This window comes from Vollenhovia emeryi, unplaced genomic scaffold, assembly GCF_000949405.1.
Source record: "Vollenhovia emeryi isolate VEMERY1.0 unplaced genomic scaffold, V.emery_V1.0 DF941976.1, whole genome shotgun sequence".
Lineage (NCBI taxonomy): Eukaryota > Metazoa > Arthropoda > Insecta > Hymenoptera > Formicidae > Vollenhovia > Vollenhovia emeryi.
In genome coordinates this window covers 3,318-4,350 of record NW_011964390.1, presented here as the reverse complement: position 1 = coordinate 4,350, position 1,033 = coordinate 3,318, and the positions used below count along the sequence as shown (strand labels likewise).

The following is a 1,033-nucleotide window of genomic DNA, read 5'->3' as shown; positions in this document are numbered from 1 at the left end:
TATGTATTGGGTTGTCGGAAAAGTCATGACGGATTTTTGCAATAGATGGCGTTACACGCATGTTAAGGCTAGAAACGTCATCGCAATCCGTGAGTGTTATAATAATGTCGATAGATGGCAGTTTAAACTTCATTTGAAACACAATAATTATTTGCTTTTGTCACGTTCTTCAGTTCTTACATTAAATTAACAATGGAAGACCAAACTATGCATTTTCGGCATATTTTGCTTTTTTATTTTCGCGCAGGAAAGAACGCAAGACAGGCTTGTGAAAAATTGCGTAAAGTTTACGGGGAAAATGCTCTACAAGAGCGTCAGTGTCAGAGATGGTTCGCTAAATTTCGTGCTGGCGATTTTGACGTCAACGATGCTCCTCGCAGCGGAAGGCCCGTTGAAGTTGATGACGATCAAATAAAGGCACTGATAGAAGCAAACCCACATTCGACCACTCGTGACATCGCGGAGTCACTAAATCTTCACCATTCAACCGTCCACGACCATCTCAGGAAGCTTGGATTCATCAGCAAGCTCGATATATGGGTTCCGCTGCAGCTTGGATGGGAAGTTTTGGCCCATCCTCCATACTCACCGGACCTTGCCCCATCAGATTACCATTTATTTCGTTCTCTGCAAAATGACCTGAATGGTAGGTCTTTCGATTCTGATGAGGCCATCAAAGAGTATCTCATCCAGTTCTTCGCTGGAAAAGAGCAGTCCTTCTACGAGCGCGGAATCATGCAACTCCCAGAAAGATGGCAAAAGGTCATCGATCAAAGTGGCCAATACATTATTGATTAAACTTTGTTATATTATTAATAAGTGAGTCTTGAAAATTACTTAAAAATACGTCATGACTTTTCCGACAACCCAATATAACGCGTATCTTTCTTCTACCGTAACCATTCTGTAAATACATCTCATTCGGGCAATAACGTATCGACAGCACCGATGAAAAGAATAGCGACTGTTTAGAAATTTAGAAACTCTGTATCTATTCAGGCGAATTAAGGCCTGTGTCCATAATGCTAGTACT

General features: G+C 41.3%; 1 protein-coding gene across 1 annotated transcript; it reads left to right on the top strand.

The window, feature by feature from the left end:
* The first annotated feature begins 25 nt into the window (after positions 1-25).
* Positions 26-798, top strand: LOC105570687 (histone-lysine N-methyltransferase SETMAR-like). Its single transcript, XM_012028115.1, has 2 exons — positions 26-89; positions 248-798. Exons 1-2 carry the CDS (start codon positions 26-28, stop codon positions 796-798), a joined length of 615 nt encoding a protein of 204 aa, XP_011883505.1.
* The last annotated feature ends 235 nt before the right edge of the window (positions 799-1,033 follow it).

What these genes read in the sequence shown, in the direction of transcription:
- LOC105570687 (XM_012028115.1), top strand. Translation starts at nt 26, where the DNA reads ATGACGGATTTTTGCAATAGATGGCGTTACACGCATGTTAAGGCTAGA. An exon ending in TAGAAACGTCATCGCAATCC is followed by an intron (nt 90 to 247) that starts GTGAGTGTTATA and finishes ATTTTCGCGCAG; the next exon opens with GAAAGAACGCAAGACAGGCT.